Consider the following 17871-nt stretch of genomic DNA (forward strand, 5'->3'; position numbering starts at 1 on the left):
TTCTGTTTCTTGTGTCATAACAATGTCTATCTCCTACTTTTGTGTGTAAGTAAGCGTTATTATGTACATATAAAATATTATTAAATATATACTGCGACGGTACAGTAAGGATACCAGTATTCTTAAAGAGATCTCTTAGTGAGTCTCGAGCACGCAAATTATATACAGAGCGTATGGCTCTTTTCTGTAATATAAATATAGTTTCTATATCTGCAGCCCTGCCCCATAGCAGAATTCCATAGGACATTATGCTATGAAAGTAGCTAAAGTAAACCAATCTAGCCGTTTCTTCATCGGTGAGATGCCTTATTCTTCTAACTGCATATGCAGCTGAGCTGAGCTTAGCAGCGGTGGTGGTAACATGGGCCCCCCATTGAAGCTTCTCATCTAATGTCAAACCAAGAAAAACAGTCGATTCCACAGGGTATAATACCTCCCCGTTTAAAATAATATTCCTTTTCACCTTTTTTACATTTGGGAGGATAAATTCTACACAATTTGTTTTTTTGTATTTAATAGTAAATTATTAGCATTAAACCAATTGGATATGCGTAAAAGAGCAGAGTTTACTTCGTCAACATTTGTGTCATGTCTATCCACATTAAAAATTAATGAGGTGTCATCTGCAAACAGTACTATTTCACACATATCCTGCAAATAATAAGGTAGGTCATTAATATACACTAAGAACAAAAACGGTCCTAAGATAGATCCCTGCGGAACACCTATGTTAATCGGCGCACCGCGAGATTTCTCTCCATTAACGACAACGGTTTGTACCCTGTTCTGAAGATATGAAGCTATGAGATCTTGAGCTAAACCTTTGATACCATAAAAATTTAGTTTCCGTAATAGAGTGGAATGTTCTACACAGTCGAAAGCCTTAGAAAGGTCGCAGAATATCCCCAAAGCATTCTTTGAATTTTCCCATGCTTTGTATATATGTGACAAAAGAGCTACTCCGGCATCAGTGGTAGAGCGCCCCTTTGTGAAACCATACTGTTTGGCGTGCAGTAAACCATTTGATGCAAAATGACTATTTAATTGGTTTAAAATTAGTTTCTCGAAGACTTTGCTCAAAGTTGGTAATATGGAAATTGGCCTATAGTTATTACTGTCTTCTTGGTCACCACTTTTAAATAAAGGAATAACTTTGCTAAACTTTAGTAAATCAGGGAATATACCACAGTCGCAACACTGATTAAATATAAACGCTAGTTGATTGGCAATGTTTTCTATGATGTTATTTACTAAATTTACAGACATACCCCAGAGATCACATGTTTTTTTTAAATTTAATGTTTTAAAAGTTTTAACAATTTCATCAGCAGTCACGTGTTGCAATTCAAATAATTTGTTACACTCAGCAACGTTATCCCTCAATAAAGACTCTGCAAGCGCTGAAGACGAATTTAAATTCTTAGTTAAACTAGCAGGGACACTACTAAAGAAATCTTCAAAAGCAAGCGCAACATCAGCACTTTTGTCAATGACCCTACCAGAGTTGACAAGTTTTATGGTACTATCGTTTGATCGGATTTTGCCCAATTCACCATTAATAATTGTCCAAACCGTTTTAACTTTATTGTCAGAGTTGCGTATTTTGTCTCTGATATACAAACTCTTGGCAGTGAAACAAACTTTTTTAAATGTTTTTGAATAATTTCTAACATAACTAAGAAATGACAAGTCTTTGTTATATTGTTTCATACCATATAACTCGTAAAGAACGTTCCTGCATCTGTGTATACTAGGAGTTGCCCATTGGCTGAATGGTAAATCCTTGGTAATAGTTAAAGATTTAATTTTAAATATTTTTTCATATTCACTATGAATGAACTTAAAAAGATTTGTAAACATTTCACAAGGATTTTTATGAAAGGATTGATTATTCAGGTCAGGCAGTTTATTATCAATATTATTTCTAAATGTATGAATGCCTTTTCTAGTTATAGGCCTAACATTAATTCTTTTAAATGTAGGTATGCAATCCCATTCAAAAACTACTTTCTGGCCACAGTGATCCGAAGTTAGCGTGTTGAGAATATATTTTTCTAAACATTTGCAATCACAGTATATATTATCAATACAAGTTGCAGAAGTAGGTGTTATTCGTGTGGGCTCATCAAAAAGTTTATACAGATTAAATGAATGAAACAAATTAACTATTCGTGTTGCCGTTTGTGTGTGTGAAAGTAAATCAATATTAAAATCACCACATACTATTACCTTCTTTTAACTCCTGCCTAAACGCTTTAATATTTCTTCCATGACTGTCTCAAACAAATTATAGTCACTGGAAGGAGGTCTGTATACGCAAACAATAATGTAACGCTCAAGCTCAACACAGGACAGTTCAATGGTGCGTTCTACAGAAAGGCTAACAATGTCAGTTCGTTCCTTGCATTTTAAACTATTGTGTACAAAAATAAGAGAACCTCCATGAATAGCATTTGTCCTAAAGTATATACTTTTTAATTTATAATTATCAATATTTATTAACAACTGACATTGTTTAAGCCAATGTTCTGTTACACAAAATATTTTAATTCTATTATGATTTAAAAATAATTATATTTCTAATAATTTGCTAGCCATAAGTTTAAATTTATAAAGAATAGAAAAATGGCAGAAAAATCCTAATGAAAGTAACTCTTTATTTATCTCTCTCTTCGTTATCGTTCGTCTTCGCGGGCGGTTATAATTATAAATTATAATAATTTAAGTAATAAAGGAAGGTAATAAGCGTTATAATTGGTATCGGTGTCTTTTATACATATATAATGTTTTAGTCAAATGTAACACTAGCTGTGCCCCGCAGTTTTACCCGCATTTCTCCGCTCCTGTTGATGATAATATTAACCCTAGATTACTACCCTTCGTCGATTCGACGACGCGTCACCAAAAAAATCGCTATAACTTTTACGCGCGCGACCGTATGGTTTTCTAACTTCAGCTAATCTCAGCCGACCCATTGCTCTTGCGATGGACGGTAGTGCTTTGTGTGTGGAAGGTCCACACGCGCTGTACCAGCAACCATGGCTCGTCACATCGACGAAGGTTAGTATTAACGTAACTTTTCGTACTATTTAGTTAAGTTAAAATTACGTTATTTTATCTTTTATAATGGTGCCTATTATTTTATTTTTTAGATACGATTCATGTGTTATTATTAGAAGTCGAAAGCGATGAGGAAAATTCATCTGCGAGAGAGCCTGAAGACCGTTTTGAGGCTGATTAGGCATGAAATGGAGTGGGTGATGATGAAGTTTCTATTGTAAATAAAGAGAAATTTCCAGATCAAGATTATGAGGCATGTAGTAATACATCTGCCCACGTGACATTGAAGACGAAAAACGTAGCACTTCAGCTGACCCAAGTGATTTGATTATAAGACCATCACGTACCATTCTTCTTGGGAAAGATAAACACATATGGTCACCACAATAGTCAAGGTCACAAAGCAGAAGGCCTTCAAGGAACATAGAAACATAACACGAGGGCCTGTACGGTTTTTTCAAGATATTTTAGATCCTCTTCCATTTTTTTCAGGTATAATTACTGATGACATTACTGATACTCTGCGGGACTCAATCACATAAATTTTAAACATGCCAGAAAGAAGTAATATGAATGTTATAAATGAGACTGAGCAAAGTAATGATGCTTATGTCCCTCCACAGCAAAATAAAAGAAACATAAATATGCTATATGTCCCACCGTAAAGCAAAGGTAGACTAAAAATAGGTGCACTAAGTGCAAAAAATCGTTGTGTGCGGAACACAAACTTGATGTGTGTCACAAATGTTTTAGATCCTAAGCTATTATCAAAATTATATTTTTTATTAATTTTTCAGATATTATTTTTACAATTAAAAGTTTATTTCGAGCAATTTAGTGGTATATATTATGTGTACGAATTTTTCAAAAAATTTAAGAACTTTCATAAAGCATGTAAACTATGATCTCATTTTGATGACTGTTTGAATAAAACTATATGGTAATATAAGTATTTTAATATTTTTATATTTAGATTAATACATTGTCCTTAAAATAAAAACATAACTAAAAATATATTGTTTTAATTAAACCCCTTAATCCCCTCCAATAAAAAGCGTAGTCGAAGCGACGAAGGTTAGTATTAAACGGTGAAAAATAAGGTTAGTGTTCTAGGGTTAAATATACCTATTATATAGCCTCCCTAAATAAATGGGTTATCTAACACCGAAATAATTTTTCAAATCGGACAAGTAGTTCCTGAGATAAGCGCGTTCAAACAAACAAACTCTTAAGCTGTATTATATTAGTATAGATAATAAGATGTATTATTACATATTAATATATAGAAATACATATTGCAATTTACAAGTAACGCAGAAAATGCATTTTAACCCCTTACCGCATACAAAGCCATATATGGACGGCGAAGTTCCTGAATTTTTTATAGGCTAACCATAAACAATATCTAAAAAAACTACCTTACATCTTAAACAGCATTTCATCGAGAATTGGAATGTAATTAATTTATACAGTGTAAATAATATCCATCAGATATATTAGAGATTTAGTCTAGCGCGTGCGACGGTTTGGGTGCGCGGAAAAAACCGTGATTTTCAAATTAAGATTTCAATATCAAAAAGGTGAGTAAAGCCATGGAAAAAAATATTACTTCATTCTTTAGTCTTTCTAAAATAAGGTAAAACATTTGGTTTGGTTGTTTTTTTGTTTTAATCATGTTTTACTTGAACTTTTCCAAATCTGTCATATTTGGCTTCGTATGCATTCCGTCCAAAATATATTATGTCATATGTGGCTTGGTATGCATTCAAGGATACTTTCACTGATTGTTCCAGTATCGATCCTGGACACTTTTATCTCACTGCTAAGCATGTAAATATCATATCATCATCAATAAATACAGACTCATGCTATATGCCACTGTATGATTTTTAATTAGCCGTTTCAGAGCAAATGAGAAAGTCAGGGAAAGCTCTTATTATCAAAAGACGTGGTCGTCTCTCAAAAACTTAGGAACATCGGCATCTCTCGAGTCTCCTCAGGATTCCGGACTCGCCAATTGCCGCAAAAAAGCTACGAAAAACTCCTGCAAGACATCTAGATTTTCACTTTGATTCTGTACGATCTGATGGGATTAGTCATTACCCAATTTGGAAGAAGAACACCCGTCAGCTATGTCTATATTGTTCCAATTTCGTTCCTTCACGTTATGTGAAAAACATAACGTATTTTTATGTTTTAATGACAAACGTAATTATTTTAAGCAATTTCACGAAGTATAGTTTGGCTGTGAGTCTACTCTGGGTGTTATTCAGGTATCCATATAAAGTACTAACATTTCGCCCGCGGCCTCGCCCGCTCTTTCAAAGAAAACCCCGCATAGTTCCCGTTCCCGTGGGATTTCCGGGATAAAACCTATCCTATGTGTTAGTCCAAGTTACCCTCTATATTATGTGTGCTAAATTTCATTAAAGTCGGTTCAGTAGTATTTGCGTGAAAGAGTAACAAACAAACACATACACATACATCCACCCTCACAAACTTTCGCATTTATAATATTAGTAGGATAGGATTTAGGTAAAATATATGTAGTATATCAGTTGACTTAGCATTCAGGATACAAGCCTAAGTTTAGTTTGGGGCTTAGCAACCATGTGTGTGAAATTAGTCCGGAATATATTTTTATTTAATTATTTAGTTACTTTTTCTAATTGCATACGAAGCCATATATGACAGAAAAAATACAACAAACACTGCATACGAGTCCATATATGGCGCCGTCTCATATTTTCTATAATATAAGTAAATAATTTTTTTTCTCTATTTAATCTCATAATGTAAGGTCTAATAAACACTTTTTTGCAAAAAAATAATTTTTATTTCATCTCCTTAATAATTCATGCAATAAGGGGTTAAAAAACCGTTTCTTCATAAAAATGTTAAACATATTGCAATTCAACGTTAAGTATTTAATAAACGTCAATTATATTGCACGCCTCATAAGCGAAGCGTTGAGGTGGGTACTACTGTCACTTCGCGCAAAACATCTGATTTTTCAAACTTAAAATGTCTTTATGTATCATACATTGCACTTGTAAGATAATACATACACACACATATTAAGAAAAAACACTATTTTTAACGTTCATGATATTTTTGACGTCATTTTTGTTATTTAAACTAGTTAAAAAACAGTTTAAAAAAGTTCTGTCTTGGACGTCCGTGTGTCTGTATGTGCGGATCCTTTTTAGGGTTCCGTAGCCAAAATGGCAAAAACGGAACCCTTATAGTTTCGTCATGTCCGTCTGTCCGTCTGTCCGTCTGTCCGTCTGTCACAGCCGATTTACTCGGAAACTATAAGTACTACAGTGATGAAATTTGATGGGAATATGTGTTGTATGAACCGCTACAAAAATATGACACTAAATAGTAAAAAAAAGAATTGGGGGTGGGGCCCCCCATACATGTAACTGAGGGATGAAATTTTTTTTTTCGATGTACATACCCCGTGTGGGGTATCAATGGAAAGGTCTTTTAAAATGATATAAAGTTTTCTAAAAAACATTTTTCTTAAAGTGAACGGTTTTTGAGATATCAGCTCTCAAAGTCGTAAAAAGTATGTCCCCCCCCCTCTATTTTTATAACTACGGGGTATAAAATTCTAAAAAAAATAGAGGTGATGCATGCTAATTAACTCTTTCAACGATTTTTGGTTTGATCAAAGTATCTCTTATAGTTTTTGAGATAGGTTGATTTAACTGTAATTTTGGTTAAGTTATTGTGCTTACACTGAAAACGATGGCTGAACCTTATAAGATAGATCAAAAAATATACTACAGTATTGTACACCTTTAAAAATCCGCGATGATATAAAATCTTTATAATGTAGGTACTTTTTACGAGAAATATTAGCTTATTCAAGCAATACGCCATTAATCCTTATCCAGTAATGTACCTTAAATACATTGTGCATTTGATAAAGTTTAATATTACAAATGTGATTGTTGAGTAATAATAGGTTAAACATATCCATCGAACCAATATTTTTAAAACGCGTTAATCCTATAGATTATTATTATTACATCGATTCAAGAAGATCGGTCGCTCGCTGCGCTGCAGCGCGTGAGTTGCGGGGCTTGGTCTCGCGCGGGGGCGGGGATAAGATAGCTAACCGCGTCGACCCGAACGGGCAGACACGTGAGGGCAGACGTCGTTGTCACTAAGAGAATTTCATCGTTCCCATTTATTAATATTGAATTGTACCTATTATAAAAAATAAGTAAGTAGGTATACTGGTTTAATAGGTGCTATTAAACCGGTCACGTACTAATAAATCCCCCAATAATATAAATTCATTTGTTTTTGGTGCAAATTTTAGTGTTTCGTAGCAGGTTTTTAAAATTTCTAAAGCTTATTGTATATCATCTAACAATGGATACTTTAGATAATACGTTTTCCTACATTCTGAATTATAATAACTATATCGAAGATGATGTGGTTCGCGCATTTCATGAAAAGTTACTTCGGTGCACATCATTTAGACCGCGTGAGCTAGAATTATTTCAACACCCTGAACTGATTGAACCTGTACCTAAAAATGAGACGCACCTTCAAGTAATTTATGACGGTGACGTGGGATTAGTGGGGCACTGGAGTTGTATTTATTACATTAATGGAATACTGCGTGTGTACGATAGTCTTGTTGGTGTTCTAGGAAAATCGCAAAAAATATATGTAAAAGCCTTGTTTCCGTATCTATCGGAGTCATGTATTCAGTTTCCAAGTGTTCAGCGACAACCGAATACTATTGATTGTGGTTTGTTTGCCATTGCTTTTGCCACCTCTTTAGCTTTAAAAACGAACCCTTCTCAATTTAATTAAAATGATGCCAGAAATGATGAGACCCCATTTGCTTGAAATGCTTTTAACCGATGGGCTTTTGGCTTTTCCCGCTACGAGCAGGCGTTCACCAGGACGTGCCCCTTCTAATCTTTTCAATAATATAGCCCTTAAACTGGAGACAAATAAACAGAAACAGACTGAAAAGAAACAGAAACACCGTTCACAAAATTCAATAACATCCCACAGTCAGAACGATAACTTAAATTTTAATCAGAATTACGAGTATGTTATGGAGGAAACACAGAGCATAGCGAATAACTGTACTACTATGGACGCGGAACGTATAAAACAAAACAATAGAGATAGAAAGAGGCTGTCCAGATCTAATAAAGATGTTTCAATTAGAGAAAAAGAGAGGAACCAAGTCGCTAAAGAGGTTCTTAGGTCCAACAAACGAAAAAAGTGTCATGAACAGGTAGTGAATAGTTCTCTTCGCCGAAGCAAACGTTTAAATCTAGAAATAAGGCAAGTTGAGCAAGAACGCGACACTGAAGCTCATCGAGCTGCCCGTCAAGATGACGAGTACAGACGAGATGAGCAACAGCGTAATACTCAAGCTCATCGGGTAGCTCGAACGGATGTCCGATATCGACAAGCTGAGCAAGAGCGCGACACTGAAGCTCATCGAGCTGCTCGTCAAGATGACGAGTACAGACGAGATGAGCAACAGCGTAACACTCAAGCGCATCGAGTAGCTCGAATGGATGTCGAATTTAGAGAAGCTGAGCAAGAGCGCGACACACACGCTCGTCGTGTTACTCGAGAAAACGAGGAATATAGACGAAATGAACAGATGCGAAACAGTGCTGCTAGACAAGAATTACGATCGAAGCAAAAAGATTCATGGGACTTAACTGTACAAAATTATTTAAAAAATATTAAGGAAGGAAACACGCATCCTTGCCACTGCTGCGGTAGATTGTGGCACATTAATTCTATAAAAAAAATATCTAAGGATATTGCTTTAAACAAATATGGACAACTATTTGTGGATAATGTTTTCCATTTAAATCCAACTCAAAATTACGGAGAATTTTGTTCCACATGTGCAAGATATATTAACAAAGGTACTATACCTAGGCTTGCGAGGGCGAATGGTTTAATTTTTCCCTGTATTCCAGAAGTATTAAAAGACTTGACTCCTCTGGAAGAGCGTTTGGTAAGCCCACGCCATGTCTTTTTGAAAATTGTTCGCAGGGGTCAGGGTTTAGGATTCCAACATGGCCTTCAAGGTAACGTTGTTAATGTTCCAGTGCTAGTTAACAACATGGTCAGTGCTTTACCTCGGTCCGTAAATGACGACAACGTAATTACAGTTGAACTGAAACGAAGGTTTTGTTATAGGCACGGCCGCAAAGAACAAGTACGGCCTGAATTCGTGCGTAGGGCCGCGCAATATTTAGTACAGTGCGAGTTATTTCAGGAAAACGGTGTCGCACTAAATGTATCTTGGGCAGGTAATGATCCTGAAAATGAAACTAGATGTACATGCGATGCCGATGCTATCGACGAAGAGACTGTAGATTCTACGGAAGGTGTTGAACTTAACCCAGGAGGTACAGAAACACTTTTGGATAACAATCAGGATGTTATAGTACTGGCTCCCGGTGAAGGACAGCGCCCTATCTCTTTATTATTTGATGAGCATTTAGAGGAGTTGGCATTTATAAAAGTTCATTGCGGCGTCAAACGAGATTTTAAGATTAATTTGAGACATTCTGAAATAATTAAATCGGAAATATCAAGACAAGACCGACGAGCTGTTCGACCGGATTATCTTTTTACTGCTCTAAAAAAACAGCAAATGACAATTGTAAAAAATAGTATAACAACATGTCTTCGAAAAAAAACTGTTAAAGGAACACCAGTTTTAGCCAGTAATGTTCTAGATATGAACTATATAGATAATTTAGTTCAGCACGACGACGGGTATCGCGTACTTAGTGGCATTAGAAATTCTCCTTCACACTGGGAGGGAGAAAAGAAGAAGGTATTAGCCATGATAAGACAGTTTGGAGTACCATCTTTCTTTTTGACGCTGTCGGCTGCCGAAGTACAGTGGCTAGAACTTCTGGTAATGCTAAAGGAAGTTGTTGACGGTGAAACTGTTTCTTTGTATGAAGTCGAAAATCTAAGTTACGAAACGAAAGCGCGGCTCATTCAATCCGACCCGTTTATATGTGCCTCTTACTTTGAAACAAAGCTAAGGGAAATTCGTAAAACGTGGTCTTGTTCTTCCGGTCCTTTTGGAAAGTATGTTATTAGTCATTTTTACTATAGGATTGAATTCCAGCATAGGGGCTCGCCACATGCACATATGATGCTTTGGCTTGAGGAGGCACCTATTTTTGTACCCGGTGATGTTGAATCAGCTGAAAGAGTCGTCCAGTTTGTGGATAACATTTTAACTTGTGATAGCAATGAACTAACAGAGGATATTCTTCATGTTCAAAAACATAAACATACGCACACGTGTAGGCCCAAGCCGGACAAACTTTGCCGTTTTGATATACCGTTTTTCCCTTTAGATTCCACTCAAATACTAGTCGAACTTCCAAAGGATAATGCTTCTTATAAAAGGGTCAAAGATATTGCAAGAAGTATCCAAATTAAAATGCAAGATATTCCACCTGAAATAGAAACATTTACAGATTTTTTGGAATTCGTAGGTGTTACATATGAAAATTATATTTTAGCTATAAGAAGCACTTTAAAGAGGCCCAAAGTATTTCTAAAGCGGTCTCCAAAAGACACGTATATCAATGCATTTTCTAAAAAAATCATAGAGTTGCATAAAGCAAATATGGATATCCAGTATATAGTAGATCCATTTGCTTGTGCAGTTTATATTGTGGATTACATAAATAAGGCAGACAAAGGTATGTCACGTCTTTTACGTTCCGCCATAGAAGAAGCTAAAAATGGCAATAGCAGTATAAAGGAGTCCTTGCGTAGCGTTTCAAATGTTTTTTTGAACGCTAGTGAAATTTCTGCTCAAGAGGCCGTGTACTGTCTAGCAAGTTTTCCACTATCGAGAGCTAGTGAAGGAGAAATATATGTTAACACTAGTCTGCCACAGGAAAGAGTACATATTTTAAAAAGTACGCGTGAAATTCAAAATTTAGATCCTAATTCGGATGATATATTTCAAAAAAGCTTCATTGATTATTATACTAAACGACCAATTGCATTAGAAAATGTCAGTTTAGCCTATTTTGCAGCCTATTATTATTACTCGAAACGCCGGCCGGTCGCTAGTGCTACCTATCTAGATTCTAGTGACGACAATGACCATAGTCAAGAAATGGACGAAAACAACGGCAGTTGGCTTCCCCTACAAGACAATTTGGGATTTATAAGGCAAAAAATAAAACCCAGAATAATCCGTTTTCGCCGTTACAGTTATCATGAAGACCCAGATAACTTTTACCGAGAGCAAATAATGCTCTATATACCTTGGCGTAACGAGGAAGAGGAATTAATTAATCCTGATTTAGATTTAAAAAATATTTTTTTGCAACATAAAGATTTAATACAAAATGAAAGTGATCAGTTTAACAAGCTTGGAGGGCCAGACCAGTTCGAATCTTTATTGTTAGCTATAAGAGATGCTGATTCAAATGAGGAAAATGAGGAAATTAATGAGAGAGGGGTAAATGGGGTAGAGCCTTTCGGAGACTACGAATTTGAAACTCAAATCGGAGATGTTGCTGAGGACATTATTCCTGGCGGTCATGGTGGACCACAAATATGTGGCGATCCTTTAACTTTTATCGCTAAACCTCCGCAACTTTGTGAAGGTGATGTGCTTGATTTATGTAGAAAGTTAAATTTTGACCAACGAGACATATTACTACACGTCCTTGAAAACATGCGTAAGACATCTTCTCCTATTTATTTATTTATAAGTGGGGGAGCTGGAGTTGGCAAAAGTGTCTTAATAAGAGCTTTGTTCCAGTCCTTGACACTTCAGTTTAATAGGGAACCTGGCACGAACCCTGATGATTTAAAAATTCTCCTCACAGCGTTTACTGGAAAAGCCGCATTTGGTATAGGCGGACAAACCGTACACAGCGCCCTGGGCCTTCCAGTTTCGCAAGCAGGAAGTATTTTACCGGAACTTTCACCCAGTGTCGCCAACACATTAGCCACAAAATTGTCAAAAATGCGCCTTATTATTATTGATGAAATTTCCATGTTGGGTTCAAGAACTTTTCATCAAATCAATCGCCGACTACAACAAGTATTTCATTCATCTGTTTTATTTGCTGGCATATCTGTAATTGTTGTCGGTGATTTCAGGCAACTACCACCTGTCGGTGACAATTGGGTGTTTCAGCCTAGCTCACGAAATCCTCTTGCTGAATTATGTGGAACACCAATTTGGGATCTCTTTAGCTTAACGGAATTGCATCAAATAATGCGACAAAGAGATGATGTTGCCTTTGCTACAGCTTTAAATAATATGGCAAGTGGGACAATGACCGATGAAGATATAACACTATTTAAAAGTCGTTGTTTTAATAACAATACGTTGCCAGAGGAATCCCGAGGAGCCATTCATCTATATGCCAGCAATCGAGAGGTAGACAATCACAATAACGCAGTCTTATCAAGTATGACTACCGATGGAGCTATATCGAAAGCAATAGATACTGTTTGCGGTGAATTAAATTCCACAATGAAGCAAAAAGCTTTAGAGACAGTTTCCAAATTAACGACTCAGCAAACATACGGTCTTCCTTCGACTTTAGTTTTAAAGATCGGTGCTAAATACATGTTGACTGTTAATATAGATACTGCAGATGGCCTTACTAACGGATCTACTGGTAAACTATCAGCTATTGATTTTGCCATCAACAGGGCAACTGGTGAAAGACGGCCGTTGCGTATGTGGTTATCCTTCGATGATAATGTCATTGGCCAACACAAACGATGCAATGCAATCTCTTCGCTGCACCGTTATAAAAATAGACTGGACCAGGGCTGGACACCATTAGAACCGGTTACGTATACAGTAAAGCGGTATAAATCATCAAATTTACAGGTTCGGAGGAGTCAGTTTCCTGTTGTGCCAGCGGAAGCCATCACTATACACAAAAGTCAAGGTACAACCTTAGAGCGAGTGGTGATACATTTAAAACCTACAATTCAAAGATCAATGATGTACGTAGCGTGTTCTCGTGCAACTACTGCACAAGGTTTATTTATAGTAACTGATTCTTTCAAACCGCCACGCCCCCCTAGTTCTCAAGATTCTATAGTAAAAGAAATGGCTAGATTGCGACAGAAACTATTAGTTCCCGTTTTCCGATTTTTGAGGGAACCTCGTAACTGCTCTCAAATTGTGTATCATAATGTACAATCTTTAAATAAACATTTACCGGACATAGCCAGTGATCCACAAATATTATCATGTGACATTTATTTTGCATCAGAAACTTGGAGTTGCTTAAACGATAACTTCTCTTTACCCGGTTTCATAGAATTAATTAGAACAAATGGGCCGGAACAAACATCATCAAATCCTGGGTTTGGGGTTCTAGCATTTATTAAACCGAATTTGCCGATTACATCTCCTAAAAGCTACTTAGAGCAATCAAGTAGTGTTTCTGGACACATTGAAGGAGTCTCATTGGAGTATGATAATAAGAGATTATTTGCAATATACAGATCACCTAGGTGCTCCAATAATACCTTAAAAGAATTTATGAACAAATATATATTTAATGAACATTCTATGCCTACACTAATTTTTGGAGATTTTAACGAAGATTTCCTCAAACAAAACTACATACATAAATTTATGCAGAATGCGGGATATACACCTCTTCTCCAAAATTGTATAACCACTAGAGGTGAAACTCACCTGGATAATATATTTGGTAATTTTAATTGTGAAGCTGGTGTATATACTTCTTTATTCAGTTATCACAAGCCGATTTGGGCACGCCTATAGCACGGAATATTTATAAATACATATATAAAATTAATATTCATACATAAAAGTACAAGGCAAAATATCGGGAGAGTTTAGGCTCCATTCACCAGGTGTATAAATTGACATAATAAGTTTATTATATTTGCTGCTACGGAACCCTTTGTGCGCGAGCCCGACTCGCACTTGGCCGGTTTTTTTCTTGTTAACACGATAGCGACCGAAATACTTTACTAATCGAGTCTTTTTTTTCTCTTACGCTTGAGTATGCTCAGGAATAGAACCCTTTCATTTTTCAGGGTCTGATTCGATGTGGTTTAATTGTTATTAAATAAACAAAAATAATAATTAATAAATATTTATTAAAAAAAATTATGAGGCGTGCACTTTTGGATTTTCCAAATTATTTTTTTATTTAATCACTACATAAACGATCTTTAATCTAAAGTTTTACCAATTGATTTTATACGTCGAGATTTTTTTTCCTTTCAGTAAATTCATCATGTTTGTTAGAGATTTACCTAATCTTAATAAAAATTAACCCTATCGTTGATGTATAAAAATTAAAAGTACATGGTGTAATTTAAATATATTTAAGCCGCTTTGATTCCCGGGTGTGGCAAGCGTGCCAAAAAAAATTATAATTAACCGATAAAGAGGCAGTATTTAACCGGTAATACTATTAGTTTTCTTTCTTTTTTTCCAATCTTTATTTATGAAAAGGGAAAACGCGAATATGGTTTAATACATCTATACTATATAAAAAAAAAATGAAACGCTAAATTTTTGCTAAATGCAAATCTCGAGAACGGCTTAACCGATTTCGTTAATTATTTTTTACTATTGTATAAAACTAATATATTATATTAGTTGGTATTAGCGTGCTGATATATAGCCTATATGTATATAGCCTTCCTCGATAAATGGGCTATCCAACACCGAAAGAATTTTTCAAATCGGACCAGTAGTTCCTGATATTAGCGTGTTCAAACAAACAAACTTTTTAGCTTTATAATATTAGTACCTATAGATAATATTCCTTGAAGTACGGAGGATGAGTTCTTATAGAGAGAAAACGTAAACATGTACCACGGACAGAGCCGGGTGAACCGCTTGTCATTTTATACAAATAGATACACACATATTACTATTATGTACTAGCGGTCCGCCCCGGCTTCGCCCGTGGTACATATTTACGTTTTCTCTACGTAAAAACCATCCTCGTACTTCAAGGAATATAATAAAAAAAGAATTATCGAAATCGGTTCAGCCGTTCTCGAGTTATGCGCTTACCAACACATTTTGCGATTCATTTTTATATATAAGACTAGCGGTTCGCCCCGGCTTCGCCCGTGGTACATATTTACGTTTTCTCTACATAAAAACCATCCTCGTACTTCAAGGAATATAATAAAAAAAGAATTATCGAAATCGGTTCAGCCGTTCTCGAGTTATGCGCTTACCAACACATTTTGCGATTCATTTTGATATATAAGAATTAAAACCAAACTTTGAACTGCAATAAACATGCAATCTCTAAAATTACTTGACCTATGCACTTATGCAGCTTATTATTTTGCACAGAGATAATAATATTATGTTCGACAATTATTGCTCCTATCTTAATATAGCAGTTTTACGGGCAATAATTAGAAGCAATATCGATTAATGAAACCGAAGTTGCATCTGCACAATACCCATGAAGTAAATGGAAATCCAGCCATATTAAAAACATAATACCTACCTACTTAATATTATTAGTTTTCTAACATTCAAATATATTTATTTTTAAGATTAAAATTTATCTAGAGGCGGAATTCGAACCCGCTTTTCTGCCTAAAAGCTTAACAGTGCATTTACATCAAACGAGCGAATGCTCATTCTCACCACACGATGTAAAATTCTTTTAGTGTAAACAGGCGTAGTGCATTCTTTCGTTGTTCGAAAATATTCTATGCAATGTTCTAATACTGAACAACTCTGAATACGAGTTTTCGTTTACACTAAAAGATTTCGATAATGCTCTTGCTATAGCTCTAGCTCTATGTTCGTTTGATGTTACATAATAAACTACAAAACTACATAATGCTTTTGATTAATTAAAAATAATCTATATTAAATCGAATACAATAGTCTTGGACTGAATGAGAAGTCGTCACGTAAATTGCAATAATGTAAAGTAATGGATAAAAATATAATCTATACTAATATTATAAAGAGGAAATGTTTGTATGTATGTATGTATGGTTTTCACGCATAAACTACTGGACCGATTTTGATGAAATTTGGCACAGATAATCTGTAAACCCTGAGAAAGAACATAGGCTACCTTTTATTGCGAAATATGTACCACGGGCGAAGCCGGGGCGGACCGCTAGTGCCTATAATCTATATTTAAAGTAAATATTTAGCGTACGTTTGCAAAAACCTAGTTATGAGATATATAATTATATACCTACTGAACTACATATAATTACTTATGTTGAAGTTTCTGTCATTATATAATATAACTGAAAGTTTCAGCCCTGATATTCTAAACCTGAAACCTGTATGATACTGCAGTTATCTATCATCCTTCAAAATTTCATCAAGATCTGTTCTGTCGGTTGTGCGTGAAGAGCATCCATACTCGTCAATTAATGATACTTATACTACAACAGTATAATCATGTCAGTCATACATTTGAATCACAAATTGATTACCTAGTTATTATTCTAGTCAATTATTACTTCTATGTAATATTGTGGTAATATTGACATGATTTTAAAAGAGCAACTACTACGTGACCAAGCCTTTTCAACTGTGACGTCACAAGTCCATGTCTCGGGTACAGATAGCAAAAAATGTAACACTCGTAATATCACTGTTCGCTCTCCGCTATGAATAGTCTTATTTTTCCCCATTTCGAGGGCTATTCATAGGAATAACAACACAGTAAAACTTAAACAAATAACAACAAAAAACTTAACAGTCAATAACAAGATTTAACGATTTCAATAAAAAGTACAGAAATAACTTGCGATGCGAAATATACGAATGCGTCGATGCTGCGAACCGTACTAAGGCGAACGCGGTACCTGAGGCGGTAAGCGGGCGGGGAGGCCGCATTCCACCCGAGCGTCTAGTTGGCTTGGTCGAATAATATGGAGTTTCTTGACGATTCTTCTTCAAAGCCGCATTTCGAATCGGTGGTAAATGTTAAAAATATGTAATGACGATTCTAAAGTGCTTCTAGAAGAAGTCTAATTGAATATATAAATGTTTGAGTTTGAGTTTATGCTCTAAATAATTATTAACGAACACAAAAGGTACTAAATAATATATTTTTTAAATATAGAAGGAAAAGAAACAATCGGTACCTATAAAATCAATAATTCCTACGCTTCAATATGTAGAATTTTTTTAATTAAATATTTTCATGCACTGAAGAGCCTAAGCTCTGGATAATATAATTAATTCTAATGTTTTATTAAAATAAGATTAAATAATAGATACTCACCACATAATGTGATAAAGATTTGTCTATGATATTTCAAAATAAACATCACACGATAAAATATATAACTAAATATTAAAGTCGAGAATACCACTCCACTTAACGGCTGCAGAAATAATACACATTCATAGTAAATACAAAGAGAGTACACATAATCCTTAGAGGTATAAATCTTAACAAATTTACCTTATTATCCGACTGTGTAAGAAGTTATGTTTAGATTATATTTTATGATTCTTTGTTAAACATAATATTTATTACTTGACTAAATTTCCAACCGCGGCTTCGCCCGCACTTTCAAATAAAAGCCCGCATAGTTCCCGTTCCTGTATGATTTCCGGGATAAAAAAATTGCGTATGTCTTAATCCGGGTCTTCAGCGACCTACATAGCAAATTTCATTGTAATCGGTTCAGTAGTATTTGCGTGAAAGAATAACAAACATCCATCCTTCCATCCGAACAAACTTTCGCATTTATAGGAGGGTCAGAGGCCAGAGGGCCTCGATGGGTAAGAAT

At 35.3% G+C, this 17871-nt stretch overlaps 2 protein-coding genes across 2 annotated transcripts in view; one reads left to right on the forward strand and one right to left on the reverse strand.

The window, feature by feature from the left end:
- Positions 1-17463, reverse strand: part of LOC149898340 (facilitated trehalose transporter Tret1-like) — a 30251-nt gene extending 12788 nt beyond the window's left edge. Inside the window, exon 1 of the mRNA XM_090115566.1 lies at positions 17358-17463. Within this exon, the coding sequence (XP_089971692.1) occupies positions 17358-17403 (46 nt within the window). The 5' untranslated portion in view covers positions 17404-17463. The remainder of the gene's footprint in view (positions 1-17357) is intronic.
- On the forward strand, positions 7901-14234 carry LOC149898341 (uncharacterized). The gene is made up of 2 exons (XM_090115245.1): positions 7901-10799; positions 11448-14234. The coding sequence occupies exons 1-2, from the start codon at positions 7901-7903 to the stop codon at positions 13877-13879; spliced, it is 5331 nt and encodes a 1776-aa protein (XP_089971371.1). The 3' UTR covers positions 13880-14234.
- Positions 17464-17871: the final 408 nt, after the last annotated feature.

This window comes from Colias eurytheme, chromosome 23 (genome assembly GCF_061535395.1).
Source record: "Colias eurytheme isolate Ceu_HAF_F1 chromosome 23, ilColEury1 Martin Lab GWU primary, whole genome shotgun sequence".
In the NCBI taxonomy this organism is placed as follows: Eukaryota; Metazoa; Arthropoda; class Insecta; order Lepidoptera; family Pieridae; genus Colias; species Colias eurytheme.